Here is a 22205-nt window from a genome sequence, read left to right on the forward strand (position 1 = left end):
TTCTTTGTTGTCTGTATTTCTGCTTAGCTCGGGGAACAGGCACAGTGTCAATATGATGAACCTTGAGTGATGTCACATAGCAACCAGCAGACAGTTGATTTGGCCCTTTTGTCTGCTGCCTGGCCTCTGCTCTGGATTGTCATAGATTAATTAGGTCTGTCATGATTATGGTTTATGTTACAGGAAAGGAGAGCAGCGCCCTTCCTGGTAGGATGGATATCATCACACTCGAAAAGGCCAGGCTTGCCCTTGAATGTGTTACAATTATCTATAAACCCCATATTGTTTTGTGAGTACCACTTGGGCATCCCGCAGTTCCATGAAAACAACCAGCTGTACCCTTATATAGCCACGCTGCATTAGGAAGGGACCAGAGCATACTACAGCTTTAGACATCACCTTCACTAATTGACACACCTCTGCAATATGATTTTCAGTAATCTCTGACTGGCAAAGGCATATATCATTAGCTTCTATATGAGTGACTATCTTACAGAACCTCTGTTTGCCTAAGATTACCTGCAGTGTCCGGCACCCTGGACCCCGGTGTACAACTAACTACCGCTACTGTGTTCCTAAAGGCTTTTCTAATATCATGTGTCACAAAAAAGAGTCCCCTATAACCACAGCTCTTTCAACAGGCTTCTCAGTGGGTGCCTTGGGGTGGGTGTCCTGTTGGACACACAAATGGGAGAGGTGTGGTGCTCCCGTTGGCGAGCTGAAGCTAGGTTATTTTGCCTTGATGTCACCCATTCTCCCCACTGTGAGGGCTGTAGTGCCGGAGTTGAGGGCTTGTTAACTTCACCTAAGGCACCCAGAGCTTGTAATTCTAATTCCTTGATAGGTCTAAAACTTTCTAAGGTCTTGATGCGCACCTCTAGCACTAGATTCTACTATGTCAGACTTGTAATTAATCTACACTTTTCACAGATAAAACTCTAATGACGAACTAAGAATAGCTAAACATGTTACACTCTGCACACTGAGGAAGAACGGAAGCAACTATGATACAAAAACAAAACTGTTAACATTACTGGTTAACATAACATTTTAGGTGGTTTTTGGATGTAGTTTTTGATGATAAAGTAGTCTTCAGCAACTAGACCAGCAACATCAAACAGAACAAGGCACAGATTTTAACCGGGAAAATGTATAGAGAAGCACAATAAGGAGCAGGAGCAGGAGTGGGTAGACTCACATATAGTTCTGATTGTGTATTGATAATTTTCCAAGAGGTTATAATGTCAATGTTTAGGCTCAAACCTACATTAGAGACAATTTTTATCTTAGTGCTGAAGATTTCCATGCTGAAAATTTCAGGAAAGAGTCATAACAGGTAATGTGTATTTACTTTTTCCCCCAGAACACATACCCAGGACTTTTGTTTTGATCACTGACTTAGATCACGGAAACATCATAATGATACTCTTCTTATCAACATATTCCTCTGACATTGTTTGTTTGGCTTTCTTGTCAGCGTTTTACTGTGTTTAGCAATCTGGCACTGTATGAAATGTGCTGACATTGGATTTCATTTGAACTGAAGTTGGGAAAAAATGGTGTTCAGACAAAAGACATTGATAAAGTAATTACATGTGTGCATTTTCCAAATGTTTCAAGAAGTAGAGTTATAAAATGTAAAATTGTATTAAAGTAACTGTTTACAGTATTTGCACAGAAAATAGACATGTGTTGTACAGTGTAACACTGAAAATTGGTTGGAGAAATCTTTTTGCATACTGAGTTAATTAAGCATGGCTATATTTGACAACAGATAATTAACAATGGAAATATTTTTGCAGGCTGAATTTTAAATTGAATATTTTACATACAGTAATAACATATATTAGGAATTTTCAATCTATACAAAATTAGCAATTTAAGTGTAAATCAAATAGGTCAAAAGTCCCTATTTTAGATCCTGAAGGACTTCCAGAAAGCATCATATGGGAGATGCTCATATGTTTACCCTGAAAGACATCTAACCTTCCCTGTGTCTCCTGTGTATTGCACTTCAGAGCATACATACAGAAGGTCCATAAGGCTCTGTGCACTACTAAGAAGTGCAGTCTACTTTTTCAGCACATGGGCTCAAATTATGTCACTAAGATTCTTTCACATTGTTACAGACACCTGGAATATTTTTAATAAAAGAAGATTTTTCAGACAATCCTTTTATAAATGAGATATTTCTGAATAATAAATAAAAAGTTTGTAAAAATAAGCAGTTAAAGAACTTATTATGTAAATTATGTAATAAACAAGTTCTTGGTAGTGGTCTGAGTCTTTTGGACCATACCGTATGCTAATGATCACATATTGATGTTAAGAAGGCTTGTATGTATACAGTATGTTGATGTCAATTCTGGTAATTTCTGAAACCATGTGTTTCAGCAGACAGCAGGCTCACATATGGGCTGTGTGCATGCTTATGTGCTAAAGTAAAAATAGCTACATAAACACCAGCAACCTGGCTCAAGCTGCTGAATCTAGTAAATCCAACTTGCTTGATTCTCCATCAAGTCCATTTTGAATTGCTTCACGTTGATATCCCTAACTCATCTGTTTTTAAATGGGTCATTGTCCTTTTGTTTGACAGTAACTCATGTTCCTCCATGTCTGTCTTTCCATATCGCTCACTGGCAAGTCTAGTTCATATGGCAGCTATGCCTGATCTGCTGTAGTGAGATCTTACAGCCAGCAGGGGGAGCAGTTGTATTTGATCTGCAGTCCAGGAGACACAGACCTGTGGATTTGAGGCCATGATACCATGGGCTGCCTCTGCGCAGATGTGGGGGATGATGTCACCTAGGTGAGGTGTATCCATAAGGATGTTGCAGGCACAGGGAGCCGTGGTTGGGCAGGGGGTGGCGGCAATAGTACTCCACAAGAGCTGCCAAAGATGAGAAGGGAGGAATCTCAGCATCCAGGTAGAAGTTTGAGTTCTACAAATGGAGGAGCACAGAAAGATAGAGCGAGAGAGAGTGAGAGAGAGAGAGAGAGAGAGAGAGAGAGAGAGAGAGAGAGACCATAATTGAGAATAATGATGTTTTGGCATCATGATGTTTTGGCATGTTTAACCAGCAGCAGTTTCTTCACAGGTCTTCTCTACAGAACTAACAGTTTAAATGTGTTTGAAATTGAAATACAAACTTTTAAGATCAGTTATTTTTTGCATCCTACTTTTTTTTGCATAATGCCTGGTCTGCAAAATATTTTAAATGTTATTGCATTCACAGACATTAAGTTGGATCAGCAGTAAATACTTTTACTAAATGCTTCACCTTTCACTTCCACTTTTGTGTGAGGTATATTTAATGAGAAAATCTCAACTTGAAAACTCATGGTTTCAGGGCTTCTACTATTGGATATGCCCCTATCAAGGAAAATTCTCTCTGTTGTGCACAGGTCTTAATTTCACACACAGTCATGAAACTTGACCCTCACCTCCTCAAAGACTCGATAGTTTCTGGCTTTATTCAGACTTATGTCCCATACAACAAGCACCTATGAAAGAATGAAGAACAAGAGAATGAAAAGAATTCATTTAAATAGACAAATTCACACCCTCCCCCCCACAACCACACTCTACACCATCCACACTCATTTCATGACAGCCTCTGCATAATATCCTGCTTGGATTTAATTATGAGCCATACCTTTGATGTCTTTGTTCCTGAGTTTCTGATACAGTAGAGGCCATCCTGGGGTGATCTTGCTGTCTCTTTAAATAATCTGAAGTGTTAAAATTAAACAAGGGTTGAAATGAGAGCAGAAAGACCCACTTAAAGTGATTGCCACTCCATTCCACTAGTGGAGAGTAGTGAGTAACTTTATTATAGTGCAAAATCCCAATGTACTTTTTAAGAAGTCACATCTCTGAAGCTTAATAATTATGGAGGTCGTTTATGGGTCAGAAATTGAATATTAGCCAAAATGTGGGAATAAATAAAATACTTTAATTAAAATTACTAAATTAAAATTACTAAAATTCATATATATATATATATATATATATATATATATATATATATATATATATATATAGATAGATAGATAGATAGATATAGATATATAGATAAATAGATATATTTAATTACGCATTTAACTGCATATATACATTTTTCATGTTATGATTATTTATTTACTGCCGTATTGTCATATATATAATTTTTTTTTTATTTTGACAAAAAAATCATCCATAAAAATGGCTCAAATGTAAATGCAATATAAATATTCACTCGTTCTAGTGGCTCTAGTTAACAGAGTATAAAAACCATCAGTTAATCTTTTGCATGTCATAACCATAGCACTTAACATGGCTATGTGTTTGACATGCTAGCACAAGGCACGGGGAAATATTAAAAATGAAAATCGCCAACTTACTTTTCAACAGCGCAGGTCTCTGTTGTGTCCACGAAGACACAGTCAGGCAGCTCTACCTAAAAAATGGGAACATGAACAAGTTAGTCATATTTCTTCCTTTTGCACTTCTTCCTTATTTCTTTAGGTTCATTACGTAATTGCTTCTACCAAGGAATCCTAACGTCATCGTCCTTTGAGTGTTCTAATCAACCAATAACACAGAGCTGTTAAATGCAATGACAATAGGAAAAAACATGACTATTGAGAAAGTATGATATAAAAGCCACAGAAAGCTGAATTTATTTTTGACTTTAGTTCGATTGTAGAAGTGACTTGCCCCCTCAACCTTATTGGAATGTGTCACCTTACAAGCAGGGTGTTTGCACATATGGCATTCACTCACATTTTCATAGTCGCTGTCGTCTGAGTTTTCGTCATTGGTCTTTGATTTAACTTTCAATTTTAAAGGGTTCTCCTCCACAGAGGATCGAAAACTCTGGCCATCAGGTGAAGATCTTCTGAGAGAAAAATAAAGTGAAAATGTACACCATAACGCACATGTCTAAATCTAGCCTATTACTTTCTTCTTCACCAAATGGCTCATCACTGCTTCAGCTTGAAAAGGATAAAAAGCATAATAAAGTTGTAGTGAAAATTAACTACAAATCATCCCCCTGATGAAACTTTGACCTCGTCAATGTGGGCTTTGCCTCACCCCTGGGCCATGGACAGGAACCAGGAACCAGGAACTCTCTGGCACCATGATGCTGAGCAACAAAACCATAATGCTGATAGCCTAACTGATTGGCCTGGCATTCTGACCCTTCCCACTCTTCTTATGTGTCATATAACACACAGAGTGGAATATAGGAAATTCTTAACAGCCTGGTTATACTTCAAGGAACTGTGACCATACATTTCATCACACTCAAACCCTTACCAGGACAACCAACATTTCTCATCCCACAAATATATGTTCACAGATATATGTTTCTCTTTTCCACAGGTTCACAAAGTAACAATTTGCTATTTAAACCACTATGATGTCAAATGGTAATCAGCCAGTAATGTATGGTTATTTTAAGATGATCTTCAAACTGAGATGTTTGCTTATATTATTTGATAAGTGTCTCATTAATTTTGTCATGACTTGTTCCTTATTAATTTGCTTTATTCATCCTGAGCCTTTCAGTTGTATGTTGTTTACCTCATGTTTATTGTCAACAAATTGTTACAACTCCTAATTGTGTTTATTAGAAATGTTATATGAACCAGTAAGATAAACTATATTAAAGTCAGTAGTTTATAACTTCTTGAAAGTAGGAAAGGAATGATTAATAATTCAGTCTCACCCATTCTAGGATTTGATGCTTTGTTCACAAACTTCATTCTAAAAGCATGAGGTAGAAATTCATAGTAAATGTATGATTTTCTTTGTTTAACTGATTTGTAGTGTATCTTATTAGAAGTTCTTACAAGAATTTTTCCCCTATCATGAAAACAAAGGCTATTGAATATGCATGAATCAAGCCATACCCTGTCCTTGACATATACCTTGACCCCCTACTCAGTATGGAATTAGGTGTGAAACAGAGGGAGACTTATGGAAACGGGGTCTCTCCCCCTACAGAACTTCTGTGAGAAATAAAATCAAGACTCAAATTTTTCTTTTGAACCAAGTCCAAAGCCTCTTGCCTAAGTGGTTAGAAAGACTTGAATCTCATGTTATCTTTAATTTTTTTCTTTGTTTATTTAATTTTTTTCTTTGTTTTGCTTGTTCATTTGTTAGTTTGTGAATTTGCTCAACACAGCTTATATCAAACAAACTCGCCGGTTGTGTGGATTGAGACTGCTGTTCCTTTCTGTGGCTGTCAACGAATCCAAAACTCCTGCTTTGGAAAGGCCTGCCCATGAAGGCTTATGACTCTCTAACCAAGCCAGCTCCAAAGAGCGAATGCATCGGTCAGAGAAGCCTGGTCTTTTCATCCTCACTGGCCTTCATTGCTCATGCACTATGGAACTAGCAATGCTGGGGAAAACAACACTCTTTCTCAGTGCCATTCCGGAGGTTCAATGGAAAATGGACACTTTCTCTCAGTGCCATCCTGGCAGTTTGATGGAAGACAGACACTCTCTCAGTGCCATCCAGAGGACTTCAGTGGAAAACAGACACTATTTCCCAGGACCATCCTGATGGTTTAATGGAAGATAGGCTTTCTCAGTGTGCCATCCCAGTGGTTCGAAGGAAGATGGACACTCTCCCTCATTTCCATCAAGATGGTTTTACGTGGTTGAGCCAGTGAATTTCCCTTTTGACATTACCGATATTAACTTTATCAATAACTTTATTGTTTTTACATGGAGTTAGATTAGAACCAAAGAACCACCATCAAGACGTTTCCCAACCAGAAGTCATGGGTGGACAAAAGCATCCGCGAGGCTCTGAACTCTTTCACTGCTGCCTGTAACGAGGGGATCATGAGTGGGAACATCGACAAGTACAAGGCTGTGGCATACGTAGTGCGCAGGGCGGTGAGAGGGGCGAAGTGGCGCTACGGGAGGAAACTGGAGTCACAGTTCCAGCAGAGTGGCTCTAGATACCTGTGACAGGGACTACAGACAATAACGGACTACAGGAGCCTACCCCCTTAACTGATGAGCGCGGATGAGTCTCCTTCGTGAGTCTCTGGTGAAGAAGCTAAATACATTATTTACTCGCTTTGAGGCTGCATCTAGCAGCGCTAATGCTAACGGTGTTAGTACTAACAACGCAAATGGCGCTATCGGCGCAGTCAATGGTGCATGCGCAGAGCCCACCATAGGCCAGCGCCCTCTCATCTTCACGGAGAGCAACGTGAGGAGAGTGTTTAAAAGAGAGAATACCAGGAAGGCGCCGGGACCAGGCGGCATCTGCGGGAGAGTCCTCAAAGCCTGCGCAGACCAGTTAGCCCCGGTATTCACTGATATCTTTAACCTCTCCCTGATGCTCTCTGACGTATAGTCCCATCCGGCTCCAAACGGTCCACCATTGTCCCTGTCCCGAAGAAACCTCGGCCTTCCTGTCTCAACTACTACCGCCCTGTTGCCCTCACATTGGTCGTGATGAAGTGCTTTGAAAAGCTGGTCAGAGACCATCACCTTCACTGCCAGCCTCCATTTGGTGGTTTGCATACTGCCACAACTGCTCCAATGATGACGCAATTGCACATCTGCTCCACACCACACTGACCCACATGGACAAAGGAAGGGGTAGTTATGTTAAAATGCTGTTTGTTGACTACAGTTCAGCATTTAACACTATCATCCCTTCCAGACTCATTACCAATTTAGAAGATCTAGGACTGTATCCATCCCTGTGTGACTGGATCTCCAACTTCCTAACAGGCAGATCACAATAAGTATATGTGGGCAACTGTGTCTCATCCACCCTTACCCTTAGCGCTGGTGCTCCCCAGGGTTGTGTCCTAAGGCCCCTGCTCTACTCACTGTACATCTACGACTGCATGGCCACTTCCAGCTCCACCACCATTGTCAAGTTTGCTGACGATACCGTTGTCATGGGCCTGATCTCAGACAACAACAAGAGGGCATACCTGTAGGAGATTAAACACCTGGAGAACTGGTGCCAGGAATATAATCTCCTCATAAGCATCAGCAAGACAAAGGATCTGATTGTGGACTGCAGTAAGAAGCAGGAGCGGCACTACCAACCGGTTAGGATCAAGGGATCCACGGTGGAGAGAGTAGACAGTTTCAGGTACCTTGGAGTTCACATCTCGCAGGACTTCTCCTGGTCCCACCACACCAACTCGCTGGCAAAGAAGGCTCATCAGTGTCTTTACCACCTCAGATGCCTTCCAAGGTGGTGCGGAACTTCTACACCTGCACTATCGAGAGCATCCTCACGGGAAACATCACAGTCTGGTTTGGGAACTGACAGACAAGCTCTCCAGAGGGTAGCAGAGCGCATCACTCATATGGAACTTCCTGACCTGCAGACCGTCTACTGCAAGCGGTGCCAGACAAAGACCAGGAGGATTGTGAAGGACCCCACCCATCCCAACAATAGGCTCTTCTCTGTTGAGGTCAGGGAAGTGCTTTTGCTCCCTGAAGACCAACACAGAGAGAATGACGAGGATATCCTTCCCACAGGCCATTCAAGCCCTGAATCAGGGCAACTGATGGGACTGCTCTGCATATGATGTCCACAATAACATAAAAATATATATAAAAAAACCTGTAAAAACAAAAACTGTAAAAAACTGAAAATTGTAAAAACTGGAATTGTACAGTGTATATATGCATAGTATACATTTCCCCGCTTCATTCATCATAACATATTTATTCATAACATATTATTTAATCATTAAACCACATTCCATTTCCCTGCATCTCTCCTCAGCCACAGACAGAGCAGTTACAAAAAGCATTTCACTGCCAGTTATAGCATGTATGACTATGTATGTGACAAATAAACTTAGTTAACTCTTTATCTCATCTGTGATACAACCTCCTCAATCCTATAGTTCTCCCTGTGGCTGTTTCACAACAATTTCCCCTTTTTATACTGAGTCTTCGCTTATTCTTGTAGTCATGCTCTTTCACCACAAATTTTGTGATTAATAAGTTTCCTTTGTTGATCTTTGTTTGGTTGATAAGTAGATTGCCTGTCATTCCCACATGTTTTCTTTTTTCTTTTTTTCCCTTTCTCTTTTCTTTATTAGTCTAGTTAACTACTTTAGTCCACCACAAATCATTTGTGTTTATTTTGGCTTGGTTGCATTGTTACGTTTGTTTATTATAGTGATTCTAGTGAACTTGATATCTCTGGTTATTAGTAGAATCTTAGTCAATTATTTTTATGCATGTTTTTCCTATCTCTGCTTATTCAATAAACATAGCTATTATGTCTGTGAGTGAAGAGTGATACTCTAAAGTTTGGCAAATGAGAAATAATCAAGTATTGAACTGGTGACTTTCATGAGTTGAGACTGAATTATTAATCATTAACAAATTAATGAAAATCAATACATTTCCCCTGTGTCACGGGACGCTTTCCCCCACGAGTTACGTGGTACGGCCTGCTACATGCAGGGGGGTTCATCCTTATTTGTAGCCACGCCCTCCGTGATAGCACGCACCTGCACAGGGTTTAACGTCTTGTGTTTTGTATGTCTATTTAAACCTCTGCTAGCGTGTGCATCATTGGTCATTGTTTGTTTGCTGATGTATGTAAAATGTGTGTGTAGTCATTGTTAGATGGGAGTCTGTGCGTCTTGCCCTACGCCCATTGGCACTCAGGCCAGCGGCAACGTTACGCCCTGGTAATCAGGGTGGTGTCCCAATTAACTTCATTAGCTGAGACTGACATTTCATTAAAGTGTTATAACCACAACAAAGTATTCATACAGTTTATGAACAGTATTACTGAGGATGTGGAGGCTATAAGACCTATTTGAATTGGTCAAAAGAGCATATAGACAGCAATGTAAGAGGTCACCTACTGGAGAGATGGCTGACTGACTTTGAGCTTTGCACCAGGCAGCGGGGGCTTGGGTACTAAAAGCGCCTTCTGCCCTCCAGAAGTGGGTAAGTTGGACTTCCTCTCCTCTGCTGATTTAGTGCCTGGAATGTGGTTGTGTGAGTTGAACAAACCAAACTTGTCCCTGTTATTCAGCACTACTTTGTTCTCCAGGTCTTGACAGATGGGCAAAGTGGAGGGGCTCTTGATAATCACTGGGGGGCTGAGCTTTCGGTTGTATGCAGGGAGGGTAGCTATGGGCGGCACAGTGAGCTTTTTCAAGCAAGCGGCGGAGGGAGCCGGTGGCGTGGGACTCGCCAATCCCCCGTTAATCCTGTTGAAGAGGGATTTTTGTGTGGTGTGCACAGAGATTGGCAGTGGTGGTGGAGGGCCTTTGGCTACAATTTCTAAGTGAATTGGTGGACCTGGAAAAAGGGGAGAGGGTTTCTTGCGAATTGGACATGGGGGAGTTTTGTTGGGCAGAGGTGGCACTGGAGGTGGTGGCCCTTTAGGATGGTTGGGGACAGAGTGGTCTCTGTCATGGCTGGGGACAGGAGGTGGAGGGTAGTTTGGAGGTGGTACTTTGGAATGACCTGGAAGAGCCACAGACAAGATTCATCTCTAGTTATGATAAGCCATTTTTTTACATGGTTGAATATAAATATGACTGTACTTAACACGAAGTAAATATAAAGTATCTACATATATAAGCATCTCTGCAGCTACCTGGTCCATCAGGTAGAAGATAGTCCTCCTCATCACTGTCTTCATCTTGTAATCTATACTCTAAATGGAAAAAAAATAATTATCTGTTAATCAAAGGTCATCTATATCTACAGTTAACAGCAAACTAACAGTAATAAACTATATCTCATATCCATATCTAACCAGAAATGCCTGCTGTGATACACACCCTACCTGCCTCAGGATGATCAGGGGCATCTGTGATGTCCAGAGGACTCTCTATTTGGCCATAGAAACTCTCAGAATCAGAGTCAGATTCACTAGAATAAAAAACAATCACCCATTGATTATTACATTGCCATTCATAAGAGCATTCATGGAGCCTAAACTGACTGAAAATGGTTGAGTTATAGGATCTGTTTATCAGAAAGGGGAAGTGGCCAAAGCTGATAGTGTGAGAAATGCTGCGGAAAAAAATAATACAGCTTTACTTCTGCAAGTGGTCTCCAAAAGCTACAGATGTGTTCATCACTTTAGTTGTACATATGCTTAGACAGCCTGAAATATCCAAGTCAGGAATCATTACCACTGTCAGCACAGGCTATTATATTTGACAGAGAGACATAAACCCATAGTAACACTATAACAGTACACGCTGTTATTGATATTTACAGCATACCTGTTTACTAAAGTATTAGTAAATGTAATCCATGACAGAGGCTTTTAAACATGCTCTGATGTTGGTGGGAATTTTCAAACACAAATTATGTATGTGATTTTCAAGGCCAATTTTGGCTAGAACTCTCCAAGTGACTTTAAGAGCAAAATTAATGCCATGAAATAGATTTTATGTTAAAACCCATAAGCAGCATTTCAACTGAAATTCAATTAAGAAGTACCACCAAGTGAAGGTAATGGTAATAATTACAACAAAGCAAGTGACAGTGAACAGCTTGCCTTTGGGAACATGACCAGCTATGTAGCTAGACCTATCACACAAAAAAACAAGCAAAACAGGAGAGAGGTTAATCACTCCTTACCTTAGGACAAGGAGATCTTTCTCATTGTTATAGTGGTCTATCTCTTTCCTCAAAAGACGCATCCATTTCTGTAGCAATGAGTATGAGTAGCAATACATATTTATTTTTATAGGGCATGCGACTACAACATAAACGCATAAATGCATAAATGCATTGTGAAAAAAATCTATCTATCTATCTATCTATCTATCTATCTATCTATCTATCTATCTATCTATCTATCTATCTCTCTCTCTCTCTCTCTCTCTCTCTATATATATATATATATATATATATATATATATATAGAGAGAGAGAGAGAGAGAGAGAGAGAGAGAGAGACTGAGAAAGACAGACAGACAGACAGACAAACAGACAGACAGAAAGAGAGTGTCAAAATTGCAGTGTACACAAGGTTTCTAGAGACAAGACCTATGGACAGATGTCCTTCAGCTGTGTAAGCAAAGTATACATTAGAAAAATGAATGAAATGTTAAAACAAAATAGTCATTCCATGGGACTCTCTCTCTCTCTCTCTCTCTCTCTCTCTCTCTCTAATAAAGAAAAAAATATATATATATATTGGTACTGTATATATAATTTTCAGTACTGTAACAAGCACACATTAGAAAAATTTTAAAAACAATTTTTTTTTTTTTTTAGTTCAGGGCTCAAGGAAAGATTGGTAAAGGTTTATCTGAATTAAATTTTATTTCTAGGTTATATAGTGTAAATGCAAATAAACACTTACCACCCATATAAATAACTTTAATATAATTTACATTGTATTATAGTACAAAACGTTTCCAAGGAAAGAGAACATTTTAGACCGAGGTCCTTCTTCATTTGTGCGAGCATTTATATAGGTGAAGCACCACATCCTTCCTCAGGTCTAGACCTCCCTAATAAGGATACATGTTGTGTAATAGTCTCACCCTTCTCTCATCCTCGCTGGCTGATGAGAAGTACCATGTGCGGTGTCTCTTACTGAAGTGCACAATCTTAAATGGGAAGACATTGCTGGATGTTGTCTCCTCAGCTGCCCGCATGACCCTGCCAACCAGTTAAAACCTCCATGAGAAGCTGATTATAGTTGCTTTAAGATAAGAAAGTTTATTTACTTCACATTCTATCATTCATTTTGAGCTCCAAAAGTCAGATAGAGCTCTTAATGTAGATTCCAAATTACTATAAATACCAGTTCTTGAAACTTATATCTGTCATATCTTCAGTGTTACAACCAACCCTTGAGATTTTCTGTACTTGTACTGTACATATGGTGCTGGCTGTAGGCAGGTCAAGCATGCTTGCAGCTGCATCATAGGACTATTTTTATGAAGCCACAGCAGGGGATGGTAACTATACATAATAATTACACACTCCCACACACTACCTACAGCATGGAACTTGCAACTCAGGGGGCCAGAAAAGGCTGCTCCCAGCTTCTGTGCATGCTCATGTAGCTTAGCTTGAACACATCAAAATCAAATGTCAGGGAAATTGTGTGCTGTCCGCACCAACCAGGTGTTCTAATTTTTGTGTGTGTGTGTGTGTGGTGAGAATCATAAGACCATGAAACTGGCTGCAGAGCCTGAGCTCATTGGGACAGGATGTGGCTAGCAAACAAATGTCACTAAAGCAAGGTTATATTTTGAGCTCTGCTTGAGCTAAGCCCCTACTCTAGGCCTAGGCATTAATACTCAGGCCATTCTAACTTTAATTATTTGTCATACTAGACAGTTTTGAAGTTGTTTTTTTGAAGCGCACAGTTTGACTTCCTCATAACCTCCTCATAAACTAAACTGAGCAGTGGATGAACTTGCCTGTTGTAGCCTTTGAGGGAGAACGCCCCTTGCGGTGTGGCAGAGCTACTGGTCTTGAAATAGTAGACGCAACCTCTATGGATTATAATGTAGCGGAGAGGCCCTGTTGGATTGGTAGACCTCCCGTTAAAAGTGTTTCAAGATTTCCAAAATGCCACTCTTTTATCTTTTCATTGCCAAAGAAGACTCCAGAAGTTTGTGATAATTGCTACCTTGCATTCTTCTTGACAGCACAAGGAAATGACATGAGAGATAACAAGAGTGATGTGAAGATACTCACATTTCATTAAGCTAAACTGACTGCCCCCTTTCTTGTGTAGATACCCAGCAATGGTCACTCCTCCAGGCATGGTGAGAAGATTCTGAGCTCCAATAGCCCTCATGGGGATGGGCCAGGAGATCTGTGCAGCAGCCATATTTCTACAGTAAATAAGAAAGGCTTCTCTTTAACACAGGACGCCTAGTAGATGAATGCATTTCCTAATCCCAATCACTTTCTCCCTCCTATTCCAATGGGTTATCTGCAAAGAATATTAAATGATTGATAGCTAATAAGAGCTATTGAGAAACGGAAAACTGAACTATGTAATGCCTCAGAAAAATAAATGGTTATTAAAGAGTACATTAACGGACAGGAAACAGGACACCAAAAAGAGAAGTATGTAGTGAAATGCATTTGTAGGCCCTGATGCATCAGGAGTGTGCTATATTCTATAAATATTAAAGCAAAATTGCAGGGTTTTGTCATAACACAACACAATTTATGTCCAGCAGAATGTCAAGACACCTCAGCAACACACCAGTTTATTCTTAAAGCTGAAATAAGCAAAAAATATCCAAAATCATAACTCTGTTAAGTTTCCACCATGCATTGCACCCTCTCACTACTCTCTCACAATGTTTTCAAGGTTAGTCTTTTTCTTTCTGTCTGTCACTCTCTCTCTCTCTCTCTCTCTCTCCCTCTCTCACTCCCCCTCCCCCGCCCCCCAAATCCCTCCACAGCTCAATCTTACCTACTACTCTTGTGCCTTCTAATGCTCTCAACAGCTGTGCTCTCGCTCAGCAATCTGGTAGCAGTGGCCAGAGCCAGGAGGAGATCCATAGAGCACAGAGGAGGTGCACACCAGCACACCACAAGGGCCCTCACTGTCCTAATAAAGGTGGTCAGAGCAGCCCAAGCCTTTGACCCTGGACTAGACAAAGCCAATGCATGACAGGCAGGAAGCACCATGGTTCAGATGGAATGCAGAGTCCCTTCCTGCCTTTTTGCTCACACTACAGGGACATAGATTTCCAGTTGAGCTTGCCATTCCAAATCCATTGCGTGATGACTGATGCCTCTATGTGAGCGCATATGAAGCAGCCACAGGTAGAGGGGAAAAAGAGTCTAATCTCAGAATCTGATTTCTCCCAAATTGCTCCGGAAGTTTGTTCTCCCAAATTGCTCTGGAAGTTCGGTAGAGCCCCGAGACAATGGAATGTAGCATGACAGATCCACAACATTACCCAAGGGTAAGGGGCAATTTGATCAATTGTAATTGGGCAAAGTAGGGAATGCCTTCAAGAATACAGGAACTCTTACTGAATTATGGATTATGTGTGGATTATGCGACCAAAGAATTTCCAAAGTTTGAGTTTTTGTAGGGTGTGCTGATGTTATTTTTAGCCACTTAAATTGTAATGGAGTGGTGTGGTTGTGACATAGCAACAAATCTTCTGTTGCCCTGCTGATGACCTTGAGTTCAAGGCATTTGAAAGGATAAACAACAAATCTTTATTTCTCTGCCATCTTTTGAAACTGTACTAGGTTCCACCAGTGAGTGGTAACCATCATGGAACACAAACCCTCGGCCTTATGATTTGTATCGGATGCTGCCTTCCTTTACCCTAGGCATGATGTGTAGGTGAGCTAAAATGTAAGGCAAAATGCCCCACCTACCACATAGGGCTGCAGTGTCAGTGGGTGCACGGTAATACATGAAAAAAAAAACCCCACAAATAAACCCCCACAAGTAAACAACATTTAGAGCATCTTCAGTGGTCTTAGTTAACTGCTTTTGTAGTTCTTCATTTGGTGCTTTTGTAGGTAATGTGACATTGCACTTATTGCATTTATTTAATGAGGAAGTTTCATTTTTACATTACTTTTTAGTCCAATCAGTGAAGCAAGTTAGTTTACATAAGAAATGCAGGAGAAATAACCAAAATAACTTGCCAGACCATAAAGACTTGTGCCTCAGATCTCACTCTGTACATCTGTATCAATGTTATTCAAGTGAAGAGGTCTCCCAAACTTGCCATCTTAAGGTCACTGGTGAAGAAGCATGCCTGCTTCCTGAGCTGGCCACCTAATGATAGTCTAGGGGTCTGGCCAGCAGAGGCCAGCCCTCACAATTTCCCCATGGGATGCAAACAGGAAGCGAAGTAGGACAGTAGATCAAAGCAGCTTCAGCTGCACAAGGAGTTTATATGTCCACACAGACTAATGTGCACAGCATCAGTACTTTGATAGATCATAGATAGCACCCTTTAATGGCCAGCTTCCTTGACTCTGATAACATATCATAAGTTCAGCTCAGTCAACCATGAACCAACCACAAAGGTAATGCTGAGGGTTCAAAATCTCCTTAAGATATAATAATTTTTAAATAAAAATTGAAATTCAAAACAATATTGTATGATTCAAATTCTAAGATTACAACCCAGTTTTAATATCAATTCTACTAAGACTCAATACTGTTGGGGAAATATGTATCCTCACTTGGCTCATGAGCTAACTCCTAATGTTTGCATGACCTACTAAAATTATTTTTTGAGTGACCACAGCCAGATGATGTCACTGAGACTCAGATGGGCTTTATCCTAGTCATAGTTCAAGTTCCTCTAATACTGTGCTACTATCACCTAGCCAACAACACCTACATTTAAAATAATATTCTTCATGTCTTAATTGGCTTAGAAATAGACATAAACACATTTGAATACACTTAATGGAGCGTTGTGTTCATAAATAGATCAACTTATCCCTCAGTCAGTGAACACTGACATTTCACAGTTCATAAAAGGTAAAGCTATAGAAAATATGTATTTAAAGATATATAAAGTATATATAAATATCCAAGAGGTCGCATGCCTTCATTACCCTTCAGCAGTCTGCTTGGCTTTCCCCTGCATCATTTCCTGTTTCCAAATATGCCATTTATATCATTTCCTGTCTCCTTGTAATTTCAAAGAAGTGTAGTAAAGACAAGGCATATACCCTTAATGAAACAGGCTTTCAATATACATATCTGCACAACAAGAAAACTGCTTCAACTCAGATTAGTGTTAAAAGAGATCAGTGATCACAGAGTGTTTGAATTATGTGGGCATGCTGTAAGATGCTCGCCCACTTATTTGTGTTCCCATGAACACTGGTTCCCCTTCCACATGTGGCTTTGACTCACAACATCATCATTATTTATTATCTATCACTTTGGTTGTCTCAGTATGACCACATACTGTCTGAGTCTGAGTCATATGAGTATGTGCTACTTGAGACACATAGAAGGCAATAGCAAGCAGATTAAGCAGACCACCTACACTATACATAATGCAGAAAACAACTACCCAAGAAAAGTGGTTATCACTTCTGTGCATGTTACACAGGGATGTGCATTTTCACAGCAACACGTTGCACATTCAGTTTCATAGTATATTTTAGTGAATATTCAGTTTCACTTCTGTTCACTATCGAAGTAACTGTAATGCCTCACTAAGTACTGTAGCAATACTCACCAATACATTTTATTAATGTGTTTGTCCATATACAATAGTATTGTGTAATAATTTTAATTATAAGATTATGAAAGAAGAGCCAGTGGTGAAAAGGAAAATACACTTACATGATATGCTGATTTGTCAGGCACATTTTCATATGAGTTTCTTGCAGATGAATGAATGATTTCTTTTTCTTCACCAGTAGCGCCATAGGTTTATGCCTGCCCCCTTCACCATGTTATCTGTCTGAAGCTAAACACATAACCGCAATCGGAGTGGCACAGCAAACGCTGGGGTTCAGGAATTGATATAGAATGTAGGACCCAGAGAGTGGCAGCCTGGGACCTAAAGCTCTCTCACATACAACGAGTCACTTCCTCTCCAGGGCCACAAACTCACACCCTCTCTGTCAGAGTGCAACTTCCTGTTGGCTGCCAGATCGGCTAAACTGATTGGCTCAGTCACATTGTGAGGACTAACAGGCTTCGGAGAAAAGAGAGGGACTTTCCAGGCCAAATGCCATCGGCCAAAGGCCCAATGGCACAAAGCAGATGTCCAGACATGCTCATTTGTATAGCCAAAGTCCCCCTAGCCACCAAAGGCCAAAGCTAGAAAACAGGTCTCAATGCTTATAATAAGCAATCAGAAGAGATTTCCACCTCATGTATCACACATGTATCTTATTTTTCTCCTGATGTGTATACACGTGGAATCTTTATGTTTCACATTTGGACCACAGTTTTAGCATTTGAGCAAATGGTCACAAGCTGTTGTTTAAATACAAAAGTGAAGAAACAATGGACAAGTACACCACTTCTTCTGGCTTGCTTTCCAAATATACTTTCCCTCTGTAAATGCATTTTAGATTTTTTTTTTTAAATCAGAAGAGGGCCTTTCATTGCTCACTCAAAAATCCTGGTTTTGCTTTCAGTTCTGAAGTTTGACTCAATGCACCACCTCAGTTTATTTCACCTAAGCTCTGTGGCCACACAGTATGCACTGGTCTTTGCCCAAAAATGGCCTGTTTCCTGTACCGTTTCCAGTCCATAAATGTATTCTCCCACAGGTAAATAAAAGCACCCTGAAAGGCTTTTCTCACTTCCCATTCCATCAAGTGGAAGCCAAGTGCAGCCAAGTTTAAAGTGAATGAACTGTAACATGAAAATGACAAGCAGAACAGGACCCAGGTAGAAGCCAGTGAAACAGTGAAATCAGCCTGAATTTTCAGACTTGACAATAAACAGACACACTCTAGTAAACTGCCATGCAGACAATGCACACTTTAAGTACACTTTGATGTGGAAATGTACTTTTGACGAATAGGCATACCATGTAAGTGCAACAAATACCAGCAATTGGCATCCCAACACCTGCTCAGGCTATTTTCATATCTATAGATGGAAGAAAAATGAATTCTAGCCCATGCCCTCAAAAACCCCCTAGATGCAAAGTCCAACCGTTTTCTTTTGCATGCTTTTTCTTTTTGACTGTACACTTGGCATGAGTGTAAAGAAACAACATAACTACTTTAATGTCACTCAAATACAACCTGGTCTCAAATAAAAAGCAACTTATAGTTGTACTAGACTTACAGTGGTGCATTTTGCCTAAAAGGAAATTTTAAAAAGCTCACCCATTGAGCCCATCTATTGGAGTAGGATTAAAATGAGCAGCTGGCAATAAGCTCATATACTTCCTCTAGGGTTCACTTGAATTTGTTATGTGTGAGTGTGCTATGCATGAGATCCTCCCATTCGCAGGAGGATCACAAAGGTGACGTCCTTTCAGCAATGGCCAATAAAAATTTTTACTTGGCAGAGTGAGCATATAAATAGTTGTTGTGTACATGACTCCTAAATGAAAATAATTAACCTTTCATAATTCTTTGGTAATGTACAACAGTCTGGCTTTTGATATTGGATAATATGTGAAACTCAACAAGCAGTAGATCCAGAGCCCTAGTGGAGTTCATTAGATCTCATTCTGCCCAAAAAGGTCTGAGAAGTGGTCAGGAAGACTTGTATTAGCACTGATGTGCTCATGACACATAAAGGAAGGGTCCCTTTGTGCCTCTGTACACTCTGTACACTTTATGTGGCACGGCAACAAGAAAAGCATGTATTCAGCTCGGCTGACAGAGGAAGTACAAGGGAGAAAGTGGCTTCCAGAAAGCTGCATGTAAACAATGCTGAGAGGAGCCTACTGGCAGTGGGACTAACAGGCGCTGTTTCACGGTACTGTCCCCGCCTGCCACCCACTTTGGAACATTTAAAGAGCTTGGCTGTGCTGAACAAACAGTGTGAGAAGAACAATGCTGAAAGAGAGAAGGGAATTGAAACTGAGATATAGGAAACTTTACAAAGCAGTACACAAGCATCTTTTTCCATCTCAGAAATAGTGTTTCCTATTTAGCCTGGAAGTGTCCACTGAAGGCAGATTGCAATGTGGGACAATAGTGGGTTTCTGCATTACTTTGAGAGTGCAGAAAAGTGAAACATCATTCAACAAATGGGAATTGTCCAGTCATTATCAAGGTCCCACCATTGTAAACTGTTTCTCTAGAATACAGCAGCTTTACTGAGATGTTATGACATCATTTTCCTACACAATAATACAGTGAAATATACCCTACATTTACTGCACTCATTGGCTGTCATGTCACTGGGCTGTTGCTGATGACAGGACCACTGCTATGGACCATCCTCAGTACAACATTAACATTGGCATGACGGCGGTGTGGTTGTGGGTGATGATCTGGTACAATCTTATAAGGGAAAATCCTTAAAAAAACATGAATGATTTACTCCAGTATGTTACTGTGTCAGCATCAATAATGAAGTACTGAACTGAACTGAGAGTAGTACCACTCAAAAACACCTACACAGTGTTTCTGGTCACAGTGCTTTGGTCATACATTAACCACAGGTGAAGGACTATATAATCGCTAATGTGCATGGAAACCACATAGACTTTACCTGTACACAGGCAAGGTGTTTCTAAAAAAATTTGTTCTCCCCTCCTCAGCAGATGCACATGCCTACATTGCCTCATAAATGTCTCTAGCGCTCATGTTAGACCAGTTGTTATAGCCTAAGTTGATTAATGATGTTTACATGTGCAGTTACAAGGAATCTTGATTTAAAAGCCTGACTAAAAGTTGATTTTATTTTTTATAAATAAAAATATATTTCGAAGTCATTTACTAGCTATTTGAGGACTACTCATTAAAAGGAAGCAGGATCTTGCTGACTTGAACAAAAACACCAACGCATTTCGATGCTGCTATTACTGACATATGACGTACTCCCACATCTCTGGACTTAGGGTCTATTATTGACTGTCGTTTAAGCCTTGGGGAAATTGCTAATCATCATTTTCTTCTTTTTTCCGAACTATTTCAAAAGGGCATGAACGTTTTCTTTGGCATGGGCAGGCTTGAGCAGTGTGTTGGTTAGGAATGACATTTTTAGTGGTGGTAATTAAATTCAGAGCTAGTTCCAGAAAACGTGTGGACAGCAGAAATCAGACATTTGTCGGCAAATGGCTAGCCAATAAGCAAATCTATTTAATTTCATACAGATCAAAATAAATTATTAAATTGGCCGTTTTCCAAAATTATATCTATGAGTTGTCAGTGGACCTCTTTTTCTTCACAGCACCACTAACTAGGTTAGCAATCTAGCTAACTAAGACAATAAAATATTGGTTGTTAGTATTTATTCACTTTCTGTTGAACAAGATGTTGAGTGAACCATTCACAGTGAATCATTTGAACCATTATTAAAATATTCCACTTGGAATGTTTCTCTAACCCAAATGTTTCAGTTTGTTGAAGACACTTATCTATTTTTGTGATGACAATAAATTGTGAATTTGTGAAATCCACAACTGTGAAACCATATAATAGTTTAATTGAATTAAGAATATTTTATGAACATAAAGGGAGCAAAATATGCACAAGGTCACACAGAATTATAAAATATTGTTGTTGTGTTACGTCATTAGGTCATTTAACTTGTAAATAATCAAGACTTGACCTTGGTTGATAAAGATCTTAATAGTGCTCTCAAAACAACATAAATGTTGCCTCTAATTTTCAAAATGTCATTGGGCCTCCTTACTAGTTCTTTTTAAATCGTACAAACGCCTCTGCTTTTACACAATTATCGTGGAAAACACAGTACGTAAATACGAAAATGTCACAGGTAATTATAGATGTTCATCCCACACAATTCTTACACACGGTTTTGTGCTACTACTGCTTGAAAAAGTGGTATATTCTAGTTAAACTATGTAAACTTCGGAGTAGTTCAATTTGTACACACGATTTGCAAAGCTTTATAAAAATAAAATTATTGATGATTTTCAATTTTTATCACTGTTTCTCTTTCTGTATCTCAGCTTTTCACTGTTTTCGGTCTTATTCTCTTGGCTTGATGGTACCGCTTAAAGGACACTTTATAAAACAAATCAACGTCTCTGTAAAAAAAAAAAACTTCACAGGGTTGATGAGGCGTAAGACTACGTCACAGAGATGGTGACGCAAAAAATTAATGGCGTTATGTCAGTAACATCAAGCAGACCAACACTGCCATCTGCTGGCAAACATATGCGTTGATTAGGTAATTTATGAAGTGTTAGGTTTGGCAAAAGCAAAATGATAGTGAATGATAACAGACAATACAGCTCATTCCTCTCAGTCTATGTATCTATGTACATATGTATGTATGTATGTATGTATGTATGTATGTATGTATGTATGTATGTATGTATGTATGTATCTATCTATCTATCTATCTATCTATCTATCTATCTATCTATCTATCTATCGATAGAAGATTCCAGGTTAGAACTGCAGTGTACTGCAATTATGAGATGTACTTTACTACAATTGTGAATATCACCTCTGACCACCTGCCTAAAAGGCCACACACACAACCTTTATGTGCAGAGAACATACACTGAAAGGACTGGGTTTGGGGTGAAGGAGATGTGATAAAAGTGGTACAGTATATGTATATGTGTGTGTAAAGA

At 39.7% G+C, this 22205-nt stretch overlaps 1 protein-coding gene across 3 annotated transcripts; it reads right to left on the reverse strand.

Moving 5' to 3' along the window:
- Window positions 1-1631: 1631 nt before the first annotated feature.
- sh3bp2 (SH3-domain binding protein 2) lies at window positions 1632-18873 on the reverse strand. Of its 3 annotated transcripts, none has more exons than XM_027009042.2 (13): window positions 18805-18873; window positions 13693-13832; window positions 13413-13515; window positions 12525-12642; window positions 11611-11678; window positions 10805-10890; window positions 10613-10672; window positions 9870-10479; window positions 4769-4883; window positions 4387-4442; window positions 3660-3735; window positions 3448-3507; window positions 1632-2945 (listed from the first exon to the last, which is right to left on the reverse strand). In XM_027009042.2, exons 1-13 carry the CDS (start codon window positions 18858-18860, stop codon window positions 2805-2807), a joined length of 1689 nt encoding a protein of 562 aa, XP_026864843.2. In that variant the 5' UTR covers window positions 18861-18873; the 3' UTR covers window positions 1632-2804. The 3 variants fall into 3 exon arrangements, with proteins under 3 accessions (XP_026864843.2, XP_026864842.2, XP_026864841.2); XM_027009041.2 differs by lacking the exon at window positions 18805-18873 and adding an exon at window positions 17297-17520 and having other exon boundaries at window positions 4769-4880; XM_027009040.2 differs by lacking the exon at window positions 18805-18873 and adding an exon at window positions 17297-17520.
- Between the last annotated feature and the right edge of the window lie 3332 nt (window positions 18874-22205).

Source organism: Electrophorus electricus, chromosome 17, assembly GCF_013358815.1.
Source record: "Electrophorus electricus isolate fEleEle1 chromosome 17, fEleEle1.pri, whole genome shotgun sequence".
In the NCBI taxonomy this organism is placed as follows: domain Eukaryota; kingdom Metazoa; phylum Chordata; class Actinopteri; order Gymnotiformes; family Gymnotidae; genus Electrophorus; species Electrophorus electricus.